The sequence below is a fragment of the Meriones unguiculatus genome, chromosome 17 (assembly GCF_030254825.1).
Source record: "Meriones unguiculatus strain TT.TT164.6M chromosome 17, Bangor_MerUng_6.1, whole genome shotgun sequence".
In the NCBI taxonomy this organism is placed as follows: domain Eukaryota; kingdom Metazoa; phylum Chordata; class Mammalia; order Rodentia; family Muridae; genus Meriones; species Meriones unguiculatus.
The window spans coordinates 34,164,465-34,187,323 of NC_083364.1; the positions used below are offsets into that span (position 1 = coordinate 34,164,465).

Genomic DNA, 22,859 nt, shown 5'->3' on the forward strand with positions numbered 1-22,859 from the left:
AGAATATTCTTATCTACTTACAACATACTAAGCACAGCACGCAGTAATAACAAAGAGAAGTTCATTATCAGGTAGAGCAATAGGAATCAGTAGGGTGTGGTGATTGAAGAACTCTGAGCATGCCCATGGGGATTATGTTACAGTGGGAAGACCCACCCATTATAGGTGGCACCATTCTCTGGCTGGGAGAACTCAAAGAGTTTTTCCAAGGCAAAGAAACTAAGTCAAATATAAAACCATATTTACATAGAAAAAGAAAAGATAGTAATGTCATTTGACAAAGGATAGAGAAAAACTGGAGAGAAAGAATAGCATGTATTATGATGCAAGATACTCATTGGCCAAATTTGAATTTGGTTCCCATTAGGAAAACAATTTTCCCCATTAGGGAAAATAAACAGAACCGCTGACTAGTCCTAGAACATGCATGGCATGCAGTATGGCTCTATGGTGAAGGGCACACAGCTCCACTGTTGAAAATACAGCCAAATTCAATTCCTGGAACCTACATCAGGCATCTTACAACCACCTATAACTCTAGCTCAAGGGGATCACTCACTCACTTCTGGCATCCATGGGTACTGCATTCACATGTGCAAGTCCACACACAGACATGTACATAATTTAAAAACTAGAAAAGTAACATAACAAAGGCAAAATAAAATCAACACAGAGTAAGGCACGATAGCACAGGATTTAATCCCATCTACACAGTGAATTCCAGAATAGCCAGGAATACACAGAAAAACTGTCTTGAAAAACAAACAAAAAAGGCAATATAGAAGGGAAAAAAAAAATCAGTTTTACCTCAAACACCTAAAACAAAGCTACAATATACATGCCTCATTCATTCAACCTTTAAAAATATACAACCACATGCCACTGCTCCACATGACTTATAGTGATGCATTATTGGGAAACTGTAGGTATGCCACTCAGCCTTACCTATTAATATGCTGTACTTTATGCCATGTCAGTTTTGACTCCAATTTCCTGTGTGCAAGAGCAATTACACGAAAGCCTTGTTTGGTATAATCTTCTAAAACTTTTTCAAATTCAACTGGAACTTTTAAAAACAAAATTTACTTTTAGAATTGCCACTGTAAGTTCATATAAACATCAGAATTTTACCCAGAGCCTATCTATTTTCTTACCTGTTTCAGGTTTACAAAGACTGGCAACGACCTCAGGGGCTCCTTTCATGTAGGCATCCATTTTCTTATCACCTAGTACCCTTGCAACCACACTCATCCGTTGTAAAGCAGAAGAAAATGGGAACTGGCGAACAATTCCTATCTCATAAATAGCCTATTTAATTTCAAAAATGCACACAAAAGATTTATTATTCTTTAAGAATAAAAGCAAATGTACTTATCTAAAAAGAAAGCTTTCTTCACTTACTGGAAGTTCAAACAGCTCCTAAAGACAAGAGAATAAAGAACAGGTTAATATACACCAGCTAGAAAAACTTAAACATTTACAAAGTATCAAACAACTTTGAGTAATTTAAGTTAGAACCTGAGAGCCCCTCTATAGAACCTCCCAAGAAAAAGGTGTGCTGCCACAGTGAGGCTCCATAGTGTGACCACCAGGCCAGAATGCATAAGCCCAGGGTTCAATTCCTTCCTAGCAGAGGTGGCTGGGGAAAAGGAGGTGCAAAATGGTGTTCAACATTTTCAAGTATTATTAAGTCATAAAAATACTGGCACATTAAATGGTAAAATTAATGATGAAAACCAGTAAGAGTGCCTTTTAATAATAGATTCTTTGTATACAATTCTAGGAATACAGATGCATACTAAAAAGATCATCACTTGTATAAATGGCGAAGGAACAGAAGGGAACTGAGAATTAAATCTCAACACTTTACAGGGAAGGCCTTAGCACATAAGGAGTAACCTTTCTGATAAACTCAGTTAAAATACCTGTATCTGCATGAACATAAAATGAAACACCTGACTGTCTCGTCTAGAGATAATTCCACACTAGCATTAAAGTGAGCAGCCACTGTGTTTGCCAGCACTGGGTGACATCATACCATTTCTTGGTTTCCTGCAGTTGTAGACTCGGGAAGCAGCTGTTTGGAAGGACGAACCACAGTGGGCATAATTCGGTTGTGAAGGGCTGTTTCTTCTTCAGTTGCTTCTTCCAAAATCTAAAAGGAAAATACTCAACACATCACGAACTTCTATACTCATTCACTTTTAAGCCTACCTACCATTAAAAAACCTACCGAAGGACATGTGAACACTAAGTTATTAACATAAATAAAATAAATTTATTTTACTAATATAAATAAATATAAAAAAGCTACTCCTACCTGGCAACCTTTGAGTGAGGAGAGAAAGAACTTGGAAGTAGAATAAAAGAGTAGATATGAGCAGCCTGTTGTCTTCAGAAGGAGCTGGAGACACAATGTTACTTTTTAAGTATTTTTAGCCTATAATAGAGGGATTTCTTGTCTGCCAACAAATGATACACGTTTGTATGTGTTCACAGGTGTATTCAAAGATACATAAGCAAAAGAATTGTAAGTTTAATACCAGCTTAAATAGACAGTGAGCTTGAGGGCAAGCTGGACTTCATGAGAGCTTTTCAGAGGCCATAAACAGAGTTCAGATATAGCTAATAGAACCACTACAGAGAAAATAAGCTGTACCAGTAGTAGAGCCATTCTATGAAAGCATAAATACTTTTAGTTAAGCTATTATAGTCATGAGCTCTTGATTTTCACTTAAAAATCATTTTATGTGTATAGATATTTTACCTGTACAGATCATCTGTGCACCGGGTGTGTACCTGGTGCCAACAGAAGCCAGGAGAGGTCATGGAATCCCCTGGGACTGAAGTTCCAGATGCTTCTAAGCTGCCACATGGTGCTGGGAATTGAACATGAGTCCTCTGCATGGGCAGCCAGTGTTCTTAAGCACTGAACCATCTCTCCAGCTAGCAATTTAAGGATTTTTTTTTTTCTTTCTGAGTAAGATGACTCAAGGATTGAAAATACTTGCTGTGTAAACCTGATTATTTGATCTTGAGATTTCCATAGTGGAAGAGAACCAACTCCCAAAAGCTGTCCACTGTCCTACATATGAGGTCCATGGCAAGAGTATGATCTCTCTCTCTCTCTCTCTCTCTCTCTCTCTCTCTCTCTCTCTCACACACACACACACACACACACTCACACACCCCACTACCACTACCACCACCACCACCACCACCAATAATAATAATGAAGAAGGGGAAGAATGAAAGACTCCAAACAGGTTAGGGAAGTGGCAGAACATGTGCCTGTCATAAGCGCGCCACCAAAACCAGAAACAAGCTCAAGCAAAAGCCTCTATTAAATACACATGCATTTACTCTAATTAAGTTAACCTAATTCAGTAACTGGAGCAATCAATCAATGAAAAACCTCTGAAAAAATTAAATTTATACAATTCCACAGCACACTTTTCTACATCTGACCATCTCAGAAACTGGGATGTATCTTAACCATCCTATGATTAGTTTTAAGTCAGGTTTAAGAGGGAATCTCAACCAAGAAAATGCTCTCCCATTAGATTAGCATGTGAAGCATTTTCTTGTTAATGTGGTAGGGCCCAGATCTACACAAGTTGCAAACCCTGGGCAGGTAAAGAAAGCTGGCTGAAGCCAGGCATAGTTGCAAATGCCTTTAATCCCAGAGTTCAGAAAGCAGAGTAAGGTGGAGCTCTGTGAGTTCAAGGTTAGCAGGATCTACATAATGAATTCTATGTAGGGACTATGTAGACAGACTCTGCCTGTATCAAAGGCAGGTGGGGAGGTTTGGGTAGCACTCTTCCACGGCCCCTGCTTTATCTCACAGCTTCCAGGAAGTTTTGGCTTTTAGTTCCTACACCAGCCTCTTTAAATGATGGGCGTCACATGGAACTGCGAGTTGAAATAAACCTTTTTCTCTTTAAGCTGTCTTTCGTCATGGTGTTTTACTACAGCCATAGAAACCCTAACAGAAATTAGTACCGGGATGTGGGATACTGCTGTGGCAGACCTGATTATGTATTTTAAAATTAAGAATCTGAGGTTCTGGTCAGCTGGAGCCGAAGAATTAGCTGCGATGAACAAAAAACAAACAAACAACAACAAAAAATTAGGTAGGGCATGGTGGTACGCATCTGTAGTCCCAGCACTCTGGGAGGCACTCTGGGAGGCGGAGGCAAGAGGATCTTTGTGAGTTGGAGGCCAGCATGTTCAACAGAGTGGGATCCAGGTCAGCCAGGGTTACAAAGAGAAACCCTGTCTTGAGACCAGAATCGCTAAGGTGAAATCTTCTGGGAATGTCTCCTCAGGATCAACTCACCCTGTAGTCCAGGGTAGACAGGCTGCATCTCATGTTTACACCCAGAATTGGCAATGTGTCTGAGTCATGTAAGTGGTACTTATTCTGAAGCCATGAATGGGGTCAGAGAGAGCAGCTGAGGTTCAGCACTGTGTCAGAGCTGGCGTCTTGTGAAGAGAAACTGGGAGAGGCTACTGCTGAAGATACAGCCTAGCACAAGGGCTCAGGCCAGTACTCAGGAGGTAAAGGAAGCATATCCTAGTTATGCAGCTGTTTAGGTAGGCCTAAGCTACACAAAACCTTGTCATCAAAAACAAAACAAAAAATTAAAAGGTTGAACTTGGGGGCTGTAGAGATGACTCAGCAGTTAAGAGCACTAACTGCTCTTCCAGAGGACCTGGGTTCAATTCCCAGCACCCACATGGCAGCTCACAACTGTCTGTAACTCCAGTTCCAGGGGATCTGATACCCTCAAAGACATACATGCAGGCAAAACACCAATGCATATAAAATTTTTTTAAAAGTAAAATTAAAGTTCAAAAAAGAAAAATGAACTTACCCATCCAATGGCTTCAAACATTTTCAAATCAAGTGGGTCACCAGAAAGAACTCCTTCAATTTTTGTAAGAGAATGACAAGTAGCCATGCAAGCAACAAACTGAGATTTTACCAACATCTCACTGCAAACATTGTCTTCTGGTAAAAGAAACCTAAATAGAGAATACACACTGAATTAGGTCCAAAAAGTTCTAGAATCAAGCCAACATTCTATCATACCCTTAAAGGTTTGTAATTTAAAACAAACAAATCAAGCTAGGCTTGGTGGTGACTACTTGTAATCCCAGCACATGGGAGGTAAAGACAGGAGTTCAAGGTCAGACTTGAACTTGAAAAAACAAGAAACCCTGTCTGTAAGTAAATATTTAAACTAGGTGCAGAGGTAGGAATAGAAGAGGTAGAGGCAAAAAGATGAGGAAGTCAGTCAGCCTGATCCATGCAGTGAATTCAAACAAGAGTAGGACGATAAGAGACAGCTGTTGCCTAGGGTGCAGCTCAGTAGTAAAGAGTTTAGCTAGCTACAAGCCTAAGGCCTGAACCTGCTCCTCAGCAACACCATTAACACACATCCTTGCCACGAAACAACTAACTAAATAAAAACAATCCACTTGGTGAGCTGCATAGTTTTTATCACGAACCAGGCACTATCTAAGAACACTTACTGATTCATCTCACTTGCTTTGTTTACCCCAGAGTCTAAGTACTGACATCACTTGCAACACACAGAATCTTGAGGCGGATGATCTAACCCTGAGCTGTATCTCCAGTCCAGGAAGGTTATTATCCCCACTCTGAATAAGGCAACTGAAGTACAGTAGCCAAGTAGTTTTCTGTAAGCTATATAGCCCATCATTGTTAACAGAGCAAGGAGTAAGGACAGAAATAAGAGAATTAGCTTTCTCTGCAAAATATCTGAATTGCTGTACTATACAGAATAAATTTTGGATGTGAATATCTGCTACTGCCTAGTCCAAAATCCCCAAATTATAAGACATTAGTAAAGCTAACATGAATACCACCTGTGCAACCTCTACAGGACGGCATTCATAAACTCAGGCACAAGAGTATAACACAAACATCCAACCAACAATGACACACTAGGAAAAACACTAGGAAACAATACATCAGGAGAATCAGCAGACATCAATAAAGACCAAATTCTATAAATCTGAAATAATAAAATGACAACTGAAAAAAATGTTCAAAGGGGGATTTTAAAATTAGAATAGGAAGGGATGGAAAGATGTCTCAGCCACTAAGACAGAGTGCAGATGGGGAGAGACAAGCAGATTCCGAGAGGGGTGACAAGTCAACGTGTCCAAACAGTGATCTTCTGGTACAGGGAGAGATCCTATCTCAAGACAGTAAGGTAGGAAGCAATAGAGGAAGACCCCCTAAGTTCTGTCTGTGCACATGCACAGCTAGGGTCACACACTTGCACACTCCACACACAAAATTATTACTCGTCTCGGAAGACAGAAAACAAACGAACATTCACTAAGCATTCCCAGATGGAGGGAAAACAAAGCATTTAAAAAAAAAGAAAAGAAAAGAAATAACAAAAAAGAATGAGGCTGAAATGTACCACAAGTTGCAAAACTATGAATTCCTGGAATCAGGAAGCAAATGAATATAAAAAATGTAGGTCAGTAGAAGGCCTTGTGCATGCTAGTCAAGCACACTCTATTACTGACCAATGTTCCTGAAAATATAAAAAGAATTATGTGAAACCAGATAAGGATAAACATTTATGAAAAAAATACTTCAAAGGAACAAGAGAAAAAGAGTGCTAGAGATGAGTGAAGCTTCTCAGCAGCAGACAAAATGTGTCGGGAGAAATGGAGTCCTCAGCCTAGAAATCTTGCAGTTACATAATACTTAGGATTGTGAGTGTAGCAGCTAGACGTGGCACCTGGGAGATGGAGGCAGAAGAATGAGGAGTTCAGGGCTAGTCTCAGCTACATAATGAGTTAGAGGCCAGCTTAGGTGACATGATATTTGTCTCACCAACAACAAAATTCCCACACATTAAATCATGTGCATGACACCAAGCTGATTTCATTTCAGGCATAACACAAGGCTGATTTGACAGTAAGGGTAATACAGCAAATAAATACACATTAGAATAAAAATCACCTGACAATATCAATCTTTATATAAACGGCTCTTTACAAAGTTCAATAGCCCTTCAAGACAAAAGCTACAAAGAAACTGGAAATGCCTCAACACAACATACTTAAAAAGAAAAAGGACATTTCCTCTAAAATCTGGAATAAAACATGCTGGGGGAAAGAAAGCCACTCGCTCTGAGTACAGGCATGCTCTGGAATGCTTGTACCTCCATCCCCACTTATTAACACATGTATACACATATACACACATACAAAAACATTTAAAAAGACATCTGAAACTTATACAACTATTTACACTTGGTGGTGGGAACCCAATGGCCTATTATGTTTGAATGTTGAATATGCTAAAATGTTAAAAATAAACTGTACTAATAATCTATAAAGCTAATATTTACCGGGCATTTTCCACTCGCTGAATCCCCCACAGATCCAAACCATCTTCGGTAAGAGTTCCAGTCTAAAATAAAAAATTATACATGCACAAAGTAAAGGCAATACCTTATAAAGATAAAATGAAATAACATGCCAGAGCCTCGGGGAAGCCTGAAAGAGGGGACAGACTGCCAGGGAATAACCTCCAGGACATGTCTACAGTGAGAAATCGCACAACAGTACTTGCACTACGAAGGCGCCTACCTGTATTGACCCTATTCACTTATGAGCTGAAACTATTCGCAAACATGTACCGGTCAACCTACCTACATACCTACCACCCAACAAGCAGTGGACGTGCTGGTGGGAGGGGTGACGGTAGGACAGACTAGGGGACATGGAGCCAAGAAGAGAATTTAAACACCACAAGAAGCTACCAGTCAAATCCAGGAAGGAAAATGACTGATTTTCTTCAAAAAATAAAATAATAAAATAAAAATGGTTGGGGGAATTCAATAAAAATCACAGAGCATTAAATACACATACTTATGAGTGATGAACCACAGTAAATACATATCCCTACAAATTGTATTAAATTAGAATTACCTAAAAACATAAAAGACTATATAATTTAACTTATTACTACTATAAAGTTTTAAAATTTTTAATGAATTAATTTATTTTTGTGTGTGGGTGTTTTGTCTGTGTATCTATCTGTCATTCTGTGTGTGTCACAGGTTGTACGATGTCATATGTGTGCTCTGAATCAAACCTAGGCCCTCTGCAAGAGCAGTAAATGCTCTTTAACAGCTGAGCCGTTGCTCCAGCACCGTATCTTTGAGGTAGTTCACCTAGTCCATAGGGCCTAGCACTTGTAGGCGGGCTCAGCCTACCATCTTGCCTCCCTTTATGTTATTACCATAAGACATAACTCGGCATATCAACACTAATTTGTAGATCTGAGCAAGCAAGCAAAACTAAAATGATTGCTAACTGAGAAAACACCAGGGGAAGGAAGCTCTGCCATAGGACCTGGGTTCAATTCAACGGTGGCTCACAACCCTCTGTAACTCCAGTTCCAAAGATCTGGTGCCGCCTTCTAGACTGAGGGCACAGCACACACATGTTAAATAGACAAAGATGGAGGGAAAAACACCCGCAGAGAGTAAACAAAGAAGTAAAAGCTGAGAAAGGGGCCAGACATGGTGGTACAATGCCTGTAATCCCAGCACTCTGGAGGGCAGATTTCCCTGAGTTTGAGGCCAGCCTAGTCTATACAAATGAATTGTAAGCCAGCCAGGGCTATATAGTAAAAACTTGTTTCAAAGGGGAGAGGAAGAGTAAGAAAAATGTTTCAAAACATGCATATGTAAGTAACTGGGAAAGGGGAAACTCCAGAAATAATAGAAATAAGGGTAAATTAATTCATAAATGAAATATAAACAAATACTTAAAACACAGTAATGATTATGAAACCAAACCAACCTTGTCAAAGCAAACAAGATTCAGCTGTCCACAGATATTTATCCTCTGGGGACTAATACAGAAAATTCCAACTTTTTTCAGTCTTCTCTGAGCATATACAATCCCAGCAGTCATTGCAGCAGGAAGTGCAGGTGGTACAGTAATTGTAATGATATCAAGAGACTTAATAATTATTTCCTGAATTTCTTTCTACAATTAACATAAAAATGTCAAACAAACAACATTTAATAAACACTTTTTGTATTTATGTAAGTATATACATTAATCTATTTACTGATAAAATTTTTTCTTTAGAGATTTTATAAAAGGCATAAAAATGCTTGCCTAATATGTTTGAGGCCCTAGGTTTAAACCCCAGTGTTGGAGGAGGGTGTAGAAATGATTAAGAAAAAGAAGCTTCAATGAGCTATCCAATGGACCATCAGAATACCAGCTAAAGGAGACTTCTACAGCTAAATACTTGTCTCACTTTTAACAGCTTCTGTTCTTCACATGACTGCCTTCAAATCAAGTTGAAGAAGCCTTATCTGATACTATCTCATCCTACAAGCACCTGGGCAAGTCTTCACAGACGCTGGAAGAAATAATTAGAAATGGTCTCTTACATGAACCTTCCATTAAGTGGCTAAACATGATTTTAGTAATTTCAGCACCCAAGAGGCAAAGCTAGGAGCCTGACAACATGGCTGAATAACCAAACAAGTTATATATAATTAATTTATATAATTTCAGTTTATCGCACAAATAAAAAGTTTTGATTCATGCTTTGTATCACATTCTGAAGAATTAAATGCTACGATATAAATGTTTTATGCTTGCTACATATCCCAAGCTGGCCTAGAACTTCCAATTTCCCTGCCTAGATCACCCAAAATATTTTTGCTTTCTAATATAATAAATACTAGTGTCATAGTTTTCTTTAGAATTAACTTTAGCCACGTGAAATAATTAAGGACCAAACTTATCAAAAGTTACGTACCTTATTTAAAATGCTATTGATGATTGTGTAGATAAAACCAATGCCAGCCACTACCACAAGACATAGTAGAAACAAGTAGGCATCTCTATAGAGTTTAAAATCAGTTGGCTTGGGATACAGTATAGAACGAACAAGCTGTCCTTTGGAAGTACTAAATCCTTTCAAAAAAAATTAAAGAGAAAATTTATTCATCTTTTTATAAGAATTTACCTCCCCAACCAGAATCCCTTTATAAACATTCAGTTGGTTTCAAATTCAAAAGTGACTTTACCTACCTGTCCTAACTACTATGGCTTTCACAAGTTCTCCGGTGTAGAAACGGGTCTGAATAACAGTCGTCCCACAAAACAAAGTGTGGCGCTTATGTGTCTCTGGGCTGTATAACTCCTCCCCCAGTCCTTTGACATCCACGGAAGGATTTGGCAAATTAGTCTTTGTCACTGGAACACTTTCTCCTATTAAGAAAATCAAATTTTAAAGAACACCTTAGAAATCAATGTCAAATAAATGGTGAATATTTTAACTACTACAAGTAGTTAATAATTGCTCTTATATGGACAAGAAAGTATAATCATTTACCTTTTTGTCCATCAATGGGTTCACTGAGAAATAGCAAGCTGTTTCCAGCAGTAATTCTAGACAGTGAATGATTTCATAAATCAGAAATGTCTGCTACTACTAGAAAATTGCTTTTATTGACCTTCAAATGATTTTAAAGATCAAAGAACAGATTCAGTGGTGCCATATCTTTAACCACTACTACAAAGATACAGACACCTATCACAGTAACAAAAAATTTGGGAAAGGGAGAGTGAGTAGTACGAGGTTCTTTTAATGTTCTATAGCATTCATACTTCTTCAAGAGTATAGAAAATATGTATGTGACAATGTGTCCTTTAAGCCTCAAAATATAGTACGTAGAAAATAATTTCTAGTCAGACTATGATAATATTAAAAAAGAAAAATCAACACAAGAGGTAGAAAGATCCACTTCTAGACTGTGAATTTCTGGCAGAGTTACCATGAAGTCTATGTCTTCCCAATTACAATATAAGAAACTCTTGATTTAGTCCCATTCTTCACATAATTTATATAGAAGCAAATCCACTATAATCTGTAGGCAAAGGACTTCTTTCCCTCTCCCTTTCTATAAACCATTTCCCATGTCTAAGAAGTGGCAAGAAGCAGGTCCAAGAAGAGTCAGTACTAGAAGTAGTTTAGGACTAGTTTTTAGCTCAGAATGTACTCTACTCACACACAAAATCACTATGCATCACTTTCATGAGGAAATGAGAAATGAAATGTTTCTGAAAAAGTTTAAATTAATTCATAATAACACCAGAATAAACAAGAAGCATGATAAAGCTGATTTCATGTACCTGTTAACATGCTTTCGTTTACAATGCAAGTACCATTAATAAGTACTGCATCACAAGGCATGACTGTCCCATTTAATGGAATGATCATGACATCTCCTGGCACAAGGTCCGTAGAAAAGATCTCTTCTATTTCTGAATTGAAAAAAAAAAAAAAAGAAGTTAGAAGAAATTGTTCTTTAACTTGGAATAAAAACAACAAATAAACAAATGACCTATGTAAAACTCTCTTGCTCTCAGTAAGAAACTGATACAGTGGGGTTAATATTAAAATTGAATCACAGAAAGTCTCCAGAAACAGAACTATACATTAACAAAGCATCAAGGCTAGAGAGATGGCTCAGCATTTAAGAGCACTGGCTGTTTTTCCAGGAATCCTGGGTTCAATTCCCAGGAACCACATGGAAGTAACACAACTATCTGTAACTCCAGTTCCAGGGAATCTGACCCTCTCTTCTGGCCTACACAGGTACCAGGCATTGAGATATAGCAGCTAGCTGGTCTCCTGACAATATGCTGATCAAGCACAGAGGGTAGCAAGTCCTTATCACACCCCCATAATCCTGTCAATCATGAATTTTTACTATCAACCACCTTTAAATACACTCATGAGTCCACAGGAAATTCTGCTGAAATTGGCAAAATAAATTCAGATTTCTCCAATTCTACAGAAACTAAAGAAATCATGAAATATTTACCAGATTTTTCTTTTCAAAAGTATTCTTTTTTTTCACTGCAACTATTTATCACAACCCTTCTTATATGTTTTAGTCTTCAAATTATTAAAAAACAGCAAGCTGAATGCTTAATTAATTATTTCCTTGAAAATTTAAATCAGGAATTAAAATCCCAGCATTTAAAAAGCTGAAAAGCAAGATCATGAATTTGAGGCCAGCCTGGCAAGGCCCTTCTCAGGTCTTAGCGCATACAGGTGCCCCTTGCCTGATAAAAAACACCAAAAACTACTGGGCTCTGGTAATACCAGCGCTTGTGGCAGCAAGATTAGAGATTCACTCTCAGCTATATAACAAGGCCTAGGCCAGCCTGTACACACGTATACACACACACTTCAAAAATGAAGCAAACAACAAATAACCCTACCAAAAATAAGTAAGATGGCACCAAGTGTGAGAGATTCCAGTGAAAGAAAATGGCTGGGAAGGAAGCAATCACTTGGGTACAGCAACAAAAAACAAAAAACAAACAAACAAAAAAGAGTCTGGGAGGACTGGGAGGATATCTATATATTTTTTATGTGTGTTGGTGATTTGACTGGAAGAGCAGTAGCAGTCAGTGCTCTTAACCACTGAGCTATCTCTCCAGCCCCTTGTTCATACTTATAATCCCAGCAACTTAGGAGGCCACAGTAGGCAACTTATCAAGCCTATCTCAAAAGTAGGGGGGACGGGGAGAGGAAGGGAGGGATGTGGGCTGTTGGTTGGTGTAGGACTGAGGTAAAAGGAAAGGAATATGGAAAATAAATAAAAATGCAGACTGATTTTGTATTCTGGAGAGTGGCTACAGCCTCCAAAGACCAGATACTATGCTGTCTGTCCTTCATTTCAACATCTCAGATAGTCTGTATGTTCTAAGCATTCTCCTTCTACAATCATTGTTTCCCTTTTATCATGTGCCATTTAACAACACCAACATCCACCTACCCAGCTGCATAGACTTCTTGATTCTTCACTTTCAATTCTCACCAAATCTTGTCCAACGACCACATTTTGCTATCTCTACAACCCTGTTCTTGATCCAGGTCATGCCTTCAGAAGCCAGAATTACTGTGGTTTTGTTTGTTTGTTTTGTTTTGTTTTGTTTTATTTGCGAACAACAAACAGGAGAGTCTGCTGGGAGCTCTTTGGTGGCTCTCCATTGATTTGTGTCTCATCTACTTGCTGCACATGCCTTGCTGAATTCCAGCTTTCATGAAAAGCAGTCTCTAATTTCTGTCCTCTGGGTACTTAATAGCCTCTCCTCTTCATCATTATCTTAAAACTTTTCACCTTTCCCTTAATTTGACTAAGTGAAAAAATGGCTGCTTAGACTTCAAAAAAAAGACTCGCGTACTGGTAAGTATTCCAGACAAAGTAAGTGCACACCTTGCTCTCAGAGCACTCCCCACACTCTGCTTTTACCAGGTTTTCCTAGAGCTTAGCAGAGTGCCTCTACACTGTACAAATGATAAAATGTTATATAAAACAATGAACTGGCCACAAATTGAGGATCTAGATGTATATTTCTAAATCTGAAGAAGAAGGGAGGAGGAGAAAGAAGAAGAAATACTGATGACAGGGCTGGTGAGGTGGCACAGAGTAAAGGTGGTCGCCACCAAGCCTAATGACAATGACCTTAGCTCAATGCCAGGAACCATGTGGCAGAAAGACAAGTAATTCCTGTGGGCTGTCTTCTGATCTCCATATATACGCTTTATGCATTCACACGATTAAATAAATAAATCCAATTAAAAAATTAAGATGCATATATACACATAATGATCTTACTTTACACATGAGCTTTTAATTGGCCATTTTGTGTTCATTTACTTTTTTGACTGAAGAACTTACCTTGATTTACTCTACAAACTGAAACTCTCACAGTACTATGAGTTGCCACCATGTCATGTAACATAACATATTGCTGAAAGAAAACAAGAAATCAAAAATAAATACAAATCTGTACCTCAATATATTTAAAAAACTCAATTACTGTGGTAATTGTTAACTGTTCTGCATGTATAAAAGGTGGAAAGTCAAGGGTTGGGATAAAAACAGCCCCATAGGAGAAGAGGGAGTGGCACTATTAGAAGGTCTAGCCTTGCTGGAAGAAGTGTATCACTGGGGGTGGGCTTTGAGGTTTTAGAAGCTCAAGCCAGGCCCACTGTCACTCTCTTCCTGCTGCCTACTGATCCAGGCGTAGAACTCCCAGCTACCCCTCTAGTACCATGTCTGCCTGCATGTCACCATGTTTCCACCCATGACAATGGACTAAACCTCTGAACTGTAAGCCAGCCCTAATTAAATGTTTCTCTTTATAAGAATTGCTGTAGTTGTGCTGTCTCTTGACAGCAATAGAAGCCCTAACAAAGATACTACTCAAGTTCAGATCTGAGCACCCTTGTGAACACCAAACAGACACCACCGTTTGCCTGTAACTACAGAACAAAAGAGGCAAAGACAGGAGATTTCTAAAGCAATTTGCCTAGCTGAATTAGTTCAGTAAGTGAGTACTAGGTTCAGCTGAGACCCTGCCCTGAATAAGGCACCCAGTATCAAACTGAGGCCTCCAGGCACAAATGGACTCATTCACATGTAAACACATCCATGCACACTCCCAAAAGGCAGAGATTCAAGAATTAGTTTTAATTCAAAACAAAGACGCACTTTAAAGAGACAGCCTTGCCTTGAGAATGACGAAACCATCCTTTTAGTGTTTCAGTCTTTTTTTAAGATTTATTTATTTATTATATATACAGTGTTCTGTCTGCAGGGCAAAAGAGGACAACAAATTTCATTATAGATGGTTGTGATCCACCATGTGGTTGCTGCATGTATCTGTGTGAGGGTGACAGATCTTGAAGTTACAGACAGTTGTGAGCTGCCATGTGGGTGCTGGGAATTGAACTCAGGACCTCTGGAAGAGGAACAAGTTCTCTTAACTGCTGAGCCATCTCTCCAGCCCCAGCACTTCAGTCTTTAATAAGCAAATGCAGATGCCTATACCTTTGGAATATTCATGTGGCAATTTGACTCTAAAAATAACTGTTTCAGAGCACAGCTCAGTGAGCATATGTAAAGTCTTAGGTTCAAATTCCAGTACCTCAAAAAAAAAAATTGATTCCCTTTAAAAAAGAAAAGGGGGGAGGAAGGGAGAGGCAGGAGAGATGGTTCAGAGGTTAGGAACACTGGCTACTCTTCCAGAGATCTCTGGTTCAATTCCCAGCACCGACATGGCAGCTCGCAACTGTCTATAATTCCAATTCCAAATGAACTGGTATCTTCACAGACATACATACATACATCAATGTACATAAAAATAATATTTAAAAAAAAATGCCAGGGCTGAAGATAGCTCAGTGGTTAAGAAAGCTGTCTACTCTTTCAGAAGACCCTGATTTGATTCACAATGGCTCACAACAACAGTGGCTTTATTCCAAGGGTGTTGTGGAAGTTTTGGTTTATGATATGTAAACATGTTTTTGTTTTGTGGGATATGGGACTGATTCAGGTTGTCTACAGCAGCAAACTATTTGCTGCATTCAGGCTCTAAGAGGGGCACTTTTGCCAGCTGCAGAGTTTAATTCTGAGGACTCTGACAGGGACTAAAGGCCAGAGAGCAGAAAGGGGCCTCTGGGAAAGATGATTCCTATTCCCCTTGCTATTCCTGGTTGCTGTTGATGCAGCATGACACCCTGAAACAAGGATTGGACTTGCCCTGAGGAACCCAACGACCCTAACCAGCAGTAAATAGCTAAGGAAAATTATACCCTTTCTCTCCTACCTGGTGTTGGGTGTTAGAAGGGTTTGGGATGGAAAAGGGAGAAGGAGCTATAAAAAAACACAATAAAACTGATTTTAAAAAAGTATGACAACACCAGGGAATCCTAATCTCTTCTGCCCTTTGCAGGAACGAGGCCTACATGTGGTGCACTTGACATAAATGCAGGCAAAACACCAGTACACATTTAAAAAACTACAACAACAAAAAATGTCAAAATGCCAGGCAGAAGCAGGAGGACTGGTTACTTAAAGCTAACCCACAGCGTTGTCTCAACAAATAAACAAAAGGAAAGTTTGTATGTGTACTTATAAACATTACGTGTGCTTTAAACAAAGTACTGTTCATTCTATAAACCTTGCATTAAAAAAAAAAGGCAAATGTATTTCTGAAATAAATTCTGACTTACCTTTCTAATGGAATATAATGAACTTATAATAGATACTATGGACATAATCACAATGGCTAGAGCATAGTAATAGTATTCATCAATGCTCCACAGGATAACACTGAACAGTTGGAAAATGTAAAATGGGTTGAGAACCTAAAAAAAAAAAGAAAAAGCTACATCAACAGTTAAGAATGAAGTGAGGGGTGTAAACACATGGATTTCCCACCACTTGACACTCTCAACAACCAGGTTCTTAAAAGGATAAGCTCTGTATTCTTGCTTCCTATTGAATCTAAAACTTGAGCCAACAAGCTTAAATTATTTCACATTCATTTAGATTCATACTAAACCCAAATACAGATTCAACTAGAAAAAGCTAATCTGTATGAATGCATTGCACTTTGTTAACGTACATTTACTTGCAATAAATTCTGTGTTCTGGGCTAAGATGTAAAACTTTTAAACAGAACAAATGTTTGCTTTCAATGAACTCAAAAGAAAATTTTACTTACATTTCAAGAGTTCAATGACATATAATGAAAGGATAAATATGTGATAATGGGGATCTTTCTTAATTACCTACCAATGTCTTTTGACTGCTGATTTTGTGCTTTTCAAAGCACTTTCATGTATACAGTACCATTTTTCTTCAAACACACAAGGAATATTTTAGAAATTATTCCAACTTTATCCATAATAGGAGTACCAGGTAAAAATGTTTAAAAAAATAAAAGATGACTACTTAACAGATACTATCAAAGTATGGGACTTTCTAAATTTCTTAATCATACACTATGTTTGCAGGCAGATCAAATAGCTACATTAAGAAAGTGGTGGAAACAATCATGTTTCTAATAAAGTATACACCCAATACAACTTTTTATCTACAGCCAAAAACCTCAACAAAGACTGGCAAGCCTTTTTTCTACGCAGTCACTCACCAACTTCCTCTACATTTTCATAATACTTTGTTCACACTGCTAAGGCAATTAGAAATGAATCCTTACTGCAAGAACTAACATGCTTCCTTTCAGACCATGCTACAAGTCAAATTTACAGTACTATATACACCATGTGAAGTGAAAAAAGGAGCAAAAAGTTACAGATACTTGTATGGCAGGAGATTTAGATGTGAGACACACAAAAATAGAAATTAATATTTTGAAAAAAGTTTCATACTCATACCTTTTCTAACACACAAGAATTTTACTTTCCAAGTAAAATATAAAACAAAGGAAAAAAGCAAGAATATCTTCTTAAACACGACTCTTTCCAAATGGATGAATCTAATGATTTACACACAACAGTCTTACCTCTTTAATTAGAAGCTTAAAAACAGAAGGCACTTTCACAGCAATTTCATTTACTCCATAAAGCAACTTTCTATGACAGAAAAATACAGTAACTGTATTAATAGTATGATCTGGGAAAAGAACTGTTAAATATGGTTAAAGCCAATTATTCTTAGATTCATGTTTTTTAAATCTCATGTTTCATGACTAAAACACTCTACTTAAATAAAGTTGCTGGGTCATAGAGGTGTAAGCCTTTAATCTCAGCATTCAGGAAGGAGAGGCAGTTCAAGACCAGCCTGACATACATAGTGAGTTCCAGGACAGCCAGGAAAGGATACACAGGGAAATCCTGTCTCATAAGTAAGTAAAATAAAATATGCTATTTAATCAAAGAAATAAATAATGATAACCAAACTTTGAGCAGTTTACTTCATTTTGACTACTAATTTTTATGTGACTATCTTTCTTACTAGTCAATAATAACTATGTAAGCAAAAGGCTCTGTTTTGTTATGTCTATAGGCCGTTCTGAAACTCAGGCTACCTTCAAACTCATGGAAATCCTCCTGTCTCAACTTCCCAAGTGCTGGAACAACCAGTGTAAGCCACCACAACTAACTAAGAAATTTTTTTTCATATGAATGAGTGCTTGTATCACATGCATGCACAGCCTAACAAGGCCAGGACAGCATTTGGTGCTCCTGGAATCAAAGTTACAGACAGTTGTGAAATGCCATGTAGGTGCTGGGAACCAAATTCAGGTCCTCTAGAAGAACACCCAGTGCTCTTAACCACTGAGACATCTTCAGCCCCGAGAGCAACTGTTATTAAAATTTAAATTAAAACTTACTTTTGTAAGAAATTAAATACATTTGAGAAATCTTACCCTACATTTATTTTTTTTCTAGCAAAAATACTAAGAAAGTTCATTTCAAAAAATTACACATCTTTTAGAAACTTTCATAAAGGTGCTTAGAGGCTGGAGGCAGTATCCCACTGTCAGAGTGGCTGCCAATTACGCAAGGCTTCAATTAATTCCAAACAACTGCATAAACCAAGCACGGTGTAGCGCTTTCCTGGAAGCCCAGCACCTGGGAAGCAAATGCAAGACCAGGAGTTCAAAGACATCCATACTTGGCTACACAGTGAGTGAGTTCAGGTTCAGCTACCTGAGGCCTAGGGTGGGAGTTGTAATGAGGCCTGGGGATATACAGAGCTCAACGTAGAGTGTTTGCCTGCCCTAAGTAAGGCCCTGAATTCCACCCTAGCTCTGCTCCCTCTAAAACCCATAGGTTCTTCATTTCAATAGTACACTTTGTATGCTGTTCCAATTATAGCCTTTTATAAGGTATTAAGACTGAATTTTCTTGTTCAAACATTGAAAACATGTTAAAACAGTACAAAAAAAATCCAATTCAATCAAAGAAACTACATTTATCTTTAAAATATGCAATATACTGCCATTTGTTTTTGGTGACAGGGTTTCTTTGTGCAGTCTTGGCTGTCTTAGAACTCACTTTGTAGACCAGGCTGGTCTCAAACTCAAAGAAATCCACCTGCCTCTGCCTCCTGAGTTCTGGGATTAAAGGCGTGCACCACCACACCTGGTGACAATAGCATATTTTCATACTTTAACAAATAACATGAAACGTGTGGCTCCCACTTTATTGTTTTATGTGGGATGTCCCAGCTCATGCTTTAAATTCCCATTGCAGGAAATCTAAGGTGCTACTAGTTTACAGCACACACCATCATCTTATGTTTGACTGAGAATGACACCCCACCCACTAAACAAAACATCCCAACTTCAGAGACAGAAAAATGTGGAAAATCTTAGAATTAATTAAATTAATTTAAAATTAAAATTTAAGGGATATATATTAGCTTTTAACATTTTCTGTATTTCTTAAACTGCGGGAGTTCTGCTCAAAAATCAGTAAGGTTGTAACTAATAGTATGTAGTGTTTTAACTACCTATGTTATATGCTGGAGAATTGTCTATATACTTCTGAATTTAGAGTTTGAGAACAGATCTACTTTAGTTGGATAAAGTTACCTGTAGGCATGCATCCCCTTTGTCAGTCCTGCACTATGCTTTTCATAAATTGATGTACAAGAAACACCTTCATCCAGTCCCCTAAATAAATCCAAAGTTTTTACTTTAAACAAAGTTTAAAATATCCAAATTAATTAATGCCTCATTTTGCTATATGCTTTACTTTAAAACTGTAACTTCCTTACAAATTCTTAACAAGAAAGTCATGAGAATTTTAAACGCTCAAGTTCTTAATATAAAACAATGAATAGCTTAAGTCTCAAAACACAACTAAGTTATCCACTGTTATGGCTCTAACTAAAACTATATAAATAACATACACAGTACCATTATCTTTTCAGTTTCCAAAACTTATGACTCAACAATCAACTAATAAAACTTAAGATAAAGTGTAACTAATGTGAATTCCAAACTAAAGATTTAGGGTTTTTTTTAATCATCTTTTTAGCTTTAAATTAAGACATTCTATCCATTTTCTTTCACAATGCACCAATATAAGTCCTTTCCCAAACAACAACATAGCTAGTTTCAAAGTACAGAATTTACAATTAAAAATGTCTGCGAGTTAAAACAATCCTAACTAGGATCCAACTAACATATCTGTTGTCTCCAAAAAAAAAGGTCATAATTATGCTTGTAATAACTGATACCAGTCAAACAACTCTAAAGCAAAGTGAATTAAACTCTACTTATTCCCTACATTACATATAGGAAAGCTAAACTCAACAACTTGTTGATATCGTTAAGGTAAGCTTAAATTCTGTAAGTCTCAATGGCTGACAGAGACTAGGCAACAAGTATATTGAACATTCTCCCCACCAGAGCTCCTGACTTCTCTGGAATGCAGTACAAAGAGGGACTAGCAACAAAGTATTTAACAAGACACTGGAACTTTTTTCTTAAAGCAATAATTCTTCCGCTTTAGAAGAAGACAGGAGAAAATCAGCAGGCCCATTCCAGAACATCCTCAGTATTCCAAGTAAGCATTCCATGTTATTAACTTAAATATTTTTTATTTTTGTTTCTACTGTTAAAACTTAGAACATTCTCTACCATTCTAATGCAATGGTATTTAATTTGTGTTTGAAATAGTGAACAAGAGCACAACACAGAATCCTTAGGAGGCTAAAACAGGAAACTGGACACAAATGAAACAAAAAAGCAGCAAGACCTCATCTTAAATAGTCTAAACTATAGTATTTATACAGTGTTGATTTCTACATACACAAAACAAGTAACGGATTACTCCAATTAGTCCTATCCAAAAATAATATATTTGCCAGTGTCATTTCTCATCAAAATATTAAAATTTTCTAAATACAGTGTACAAGTGAATGGGACTACCAACACAGAAAGAAATATTAGACACTTTAGAGAAAAGCATGGGGGATAGGGAGTGGGCCCAGTAGCAGAATCACTGCTTACGGCCATCACCCAGTGCATACCGAAAACAAAGTAAAGCAAAACAACTTAAAAAGCTAAGCTCTAAGATATACTCAAACTCATGCACATCAGACTCCTGGCTACTGGGATCACAGGCATGAACCACTGTATTTAGTTTTCTCCTACATTTTATGTAAAATTTTCCAAGGAACAAGTTGCAGGTGAGACTTACTTTAAAATGGTTAATAAAACTTCAAATAAAACTAGAGCGTATAAAGTTGCTTTGATTTTGTTAACATGAGAATATAGCCTCTTTTATTAAAGCATTTACAAGAAAAGAAAGAAACTTACTTTAAGAAATCAAAATTGTGAATGGCATCATTCCAGAAATATCTTATGCTATGGTGGGTAAAATAACGCATCTGTAGAACACACATAATATTACATCAAAAGGCTTATCGTTACCTCTTAGAACATGTCAAAACAATCAACTTTCCATTAAGCCTAAAATTTTGGGAGGAGATGAGGGAGGGGAAACTGGTCAGGATGTAATATGTAAGAGAAAAAACAAAACAAAACAAAACAAAACAAAAAAATCCTAAAGTTTGTTTAGTGACAGATATTTTACAAAGCGTGTAATTTTATGTCAGCAGTAACTGCAAATGTAAAATTATAATGTATCTTTCATAATGTAGAATGGTAATAATTACAGTACCTGTTGTGACTGAGTCTGTGAGAATTTGTTCATCTCGCATCTATTTTCTTCAGTCAGACTCTCAGTTAAGTGAACAGCATGGCCATTAGAAATCTTATTAACTAAAGATTTTGCATTCAAATTTGGTTGAGTTTCCAGAGGAAGAAAGTGAATTTTTGCACAAAACCACATTCTAAATTCATCCTTAGAAGAAAGGGAGAAAGGTCAAGTTATTTAGACATATTAAAGGACTGTCTGTATTTTTCTGTAAACCCCATTATTTACAAATTTGGTTATCTCTTGCTGAAAGAGTATTTCCTACTTTTTAGCATGAAAATTTTTTCATCAACTTTGACACGTTACCAATACTACAACTATCAATAGATTCCATAAGTTCACAACTCCTTAATTTACTCACATATACACTCAACATTAAATATTACAGCCTCTTAAATGCTTCCAATTAAGGTTTTAAACAAACTGCTTAAGATGTAATTTCACAGTCAATGGATGGCCTAGGCAATGAGGTATCTGGGCCATATGGGCCATAGTCCTAAATGGCCAGGACCTTAATATCTAACAACCTGGGGCATGAAGAGCTATTAAGAGGATAACCTCAGCAGCTTTCAGATTCCTTCTCTTTTATCCTAATCACTGGAACAGTATTCACATCAAAGCTATACTGAAAAAACATTCCTCACTAGGTCCTAGGAATAAAGTCACAGTCACTTACTCTGGACAGTTTGCACAAAGCCACTATTTTACTCTTTGAATAATCAGCTACTAGTAAATAGATACACAGACTTACAGTGGTCCTGAGTAGCACCACTTCACAGTCTTTAACTGCAGCTCTAATACACGTGGCTTTCACTCGCCACTCAGGCATCCAGTAGAGGAGGAGGAGGAGAAAACCACCAGTACAAATCACTCCCACAAAAACAATGGCGAGCTTCCAGTGGCATAAGTTATAGCCATGAATCTCCTGCACAGAAATGGCAATCGCACGATTAATGAGCAAATAATAAGGCAGATAAACTAAAACTTGTTTCTAAGATACATACTATTTTCTCAACTGATAATTTACCTAAGTTATTTTCAGTAAGTTCATTGTACAAATTTTAGTTTAATAGTAAAATTTGATGTTTTGTATTTATATCTGATAAATTTGCTACTAACACAGATTGCATATATACATATATATTTAAGATTAATGAGCAAATAAGGCAGATACACTAAAACTTGTTTCTAAAACACAATAGTCAATCAAATAAAATCAAATAGTCAATCACTCAATAGTCAATCACACAATAGTCAATCAAATAAA

General features: G+C 37.4%; 1 protein-coding gene across 8 annotated transcripts in view; it reads right to left on the minus strand.

The window, feature by feature from the left end:
- Atp13a3 (ATPase 13A3) overlaps positions 1–22,859 on the minus strand; it is a 76,674-nt gene that overhangs the window by 27,414 nt on the left and 26,401 nt on the right. For 4 of the 8 annotated variants that reach the window (XM_060370179.1, XM_060370182.1, XM_060370178.1 and 1 more), the window contains 18 exons: positions 22,344–22,517; positions 21,557–21,739; positions 21,193–21,263; positions 19,459–19,539; positions 17,422–17,491; positions 16,127–16,261; positions 13,788–13,860; positions 11,224–11,355; positions 10,120–10,299; positions 9,845–10,002; positions 8,866–9,054; positions 7,404–7,465; positions 4,878–5,028; positions 2,321–2,404; positions 2,039–2,155; positions 1,402–1,419; positions 1,155–1,308; positions 946–1,066 (listed from right to left, as the gene is read on the minus strand). In XM_060370179.1, the coding sequence (XP_060226162.1) occupies positions 946–1,066; positions 1,155–1,308; positions 1,402–1,419; positions 2,039–2,155; positions 2,321–2,404; positions 4,878–5,028; positions 7,404–7,465; positions 8,866–9,054; positions 9,845–10,002; positions 10,120–10,299; positions 11,224–11,355; positions 13,788–13,860; positions 16,127–16,261; positions 17,422–17,491; positions 19,459–19,539; positions 21,193–21,263; positions 21,557–21,739; positions 22,344–22,517 (2,153 nt within the window). The remainder of the gene's footprint in view (positions 1–945; positions 1,067–1,154; positions 1,309–1,401; positions 1,420–2,038; positions 2,156–2,320; positions 2,405–4,877; positions 5,029–7,403; positions 7,466–8,865; positions 9,055–9,844; positions 10,003–10,119; positions 10,300–11,223; positions 11,356–13,787; positions 13,861–16,126; positions 16,262–17,421; positions 17,492–19,458; positions 19,540–21,192; positions 21,264–21,556; positions 21,740–22,343; positions 22,518–22,859) is intronic. The other 4 variants (XM_021643894.2, XM_021643888.2, XM_060370181.1 and 1 more) reach the window with 3 other exon arrangements.